The sequence below is a fragment of the Heptranchias perlo genome, chromosome 33, assembly GCF_035084215.1.
Source record: "Heptranchias perlo isolate sHepPer1 chromosome 33, sHepPer1.hap1, whole genome shotgun sequence".
In the NCBI taxonomy this organism is placed as follows: Eukaryota; Metazoa; Chordata; class Chondrichthyes; order Hexanchiformes; family Hexanchidae; genus Heptranchias; species Heptranchias perlo.
The window spans coordinates 7,274,870-7,276,584 of NC_090357.1; the positions used below are offsets into that span (position 1 = coordinate 7,274,870).

Consider the following 1,715-nt stretch of genomic DNA (forward strand, 5'->3'; position numbering starts at 1 on the left):
GTACATTCTGGTACAGGCTGCCAATGAGAAATTGCTCTGTGCAAATTAAGTCAGCAACATGCCTGAAGCAGACTGAGTAAGACACACCTGGTAACTTAACTCAGGCTTCCAAACCTGCAATTCACTGGAGAGAGAAAGAAAGCAACTCCACTTCCACGTGTTGAATGTAAGTTGGTGTTTTCGGGGGGGGGGGGAGGGGGGGAACCCAAGCAGGAATATGAAACCCTGGGCGAAAAAAAAAGTTTTAACTAAAACTGATCAAACCCCCCCAACTTAGGAAAGAACAAACAAAAAAAAAAGGGGTACAACTTCACCCAGTCACAAATCTGAATCCTCCAGTCCCATTGCTCAAAAACCAGGCAAGAGACCAGGATTTTAGTTGAGAATTTCTTTTTTTTTTAAGAATAAAAAGTGAAACACAAAATTTGGTAACAAAAAAAAAACACACACACAGCGGAAATGCCACGAGCCTCATCGCTCCGTGTCCATGTGGGCGGCCCTTAAAAGGGCCATTGGGTCGAAGTTAAGTCTGAATGTCCTTATTTTCCCCTCATGATTTTCTCTGCGACTTATTTTTGAGGAGGGGGGGACGGGGACGGACAGACGAGGCCGCCTCCAGTCCCCCCCCCCTCCCTCCCTCCTCCTCCTCCTCACCCCGGGCCCGCTAGAACTCCTGCGACTGCTGCGAGCTCTTCTTGCCGCCCGACTTGCCGCCGCCTCCTCCTCCCCCTCCTCCGCCGCCGGTGGCCGGGCCGGAGCCCGACTTCTTGGGCAGCAGCACGGCCTGGATGTTGGGCAGGACTCCTCCCTGGGCGATGGTGACCCCTCCCAGCAGCTTGTTGAGCTCCTCGTCGTTGCGGATGGCCAGCTGCAGGTGCCGGGGGATGATGCGAGACTTCTTGTTGTCCCGGGCCGCGTTGCCGGCCAGCTCGAGGATCTCGGCCGTCAGGTACTCGAGGACGGCGGCCAAGTAGACGGGGGCCCCGGCCCCGACCCGGTCGGCGTAGTTGCCCTTGCGGAGGAGGCGGTGGACCCGGCCGACGGGGAACTGCAAGCCGGCCCGCGACGAGCGTGTCTTGGCTTTCGCACGGGCTTTGCCGCCGCTGCTACTTTTCCCTCTTCCCGACATCTTCTCTCCGCTCCGATCACCTGTAAAATGGCGCCTTCAGCTCGCCCGCTCCCTCCTTTTATACCCCGCCCCCCCCACCACCACCCCGAGTCGTCACGGTCCCGCCCCTTAACCCCTCTCCCATTGGAGAATCCCACGTCCCTCCTTCCCTCCCATTGGGTTTACCCGATGTCGATCAAAACACGTCAGCCGGACCCCCGCGCTGGTTAGGCGCGCCTCTGCGGTTGGACGATCGAGCGAACCGCCGACCAATGGTTGGCGTTCCCGCTGCAAAATCATATTTAAATTTATTGAATGGAAAAAGGCGCGTTAATTAAAGCGGGCTCTTGCAGCAAATTAAATATCAGAGCGCTTTATAAAGATTTAAAACTAAAACATTTATCTGTTTAAAAAGTATTAACGGAAAAGATTGAGAGGCAACTTACTTTTTTTGTAAAAAAAAAATCTATTGCTAAATGCAGGCAAAAATACAACCTTATAATGTAGCGAGTTATTTTAAGGTTTCACTTTTATTAATTCTCATCGAGTCAGGGACAAACTTTTCGAGTTTAGTAAATGCCGGGCGACTTTTAGGAGTTATTGAGCT

At 52.8% G+C, this 1,715-nt stretch overlaps 1 protein-coding gene across 1 annotated transcript; it reads right to left on the reverse strand.

Moving 5' to 3' along the window:
• Positions 1-373: 373 nt before the first annotated feature.
• On the reverse strand, positions 374-1,173 carry LOC137301440 (histone H2A-like). Its single transcript, XM_067970941.1, has one exon. The coding sequence runs from the start codon at positions 1,127-1,129 to the stop codon at positions 665-667; it is 465 nt and encodes a 154-aa protein (XP_067827042.1). The 5' UTR covers positions 1,130-1,173; the 3' UTR covers positions 374-664.
• Between the last annotated feature and the right edge of the window lie 542 nt (positions 1,174-1,715).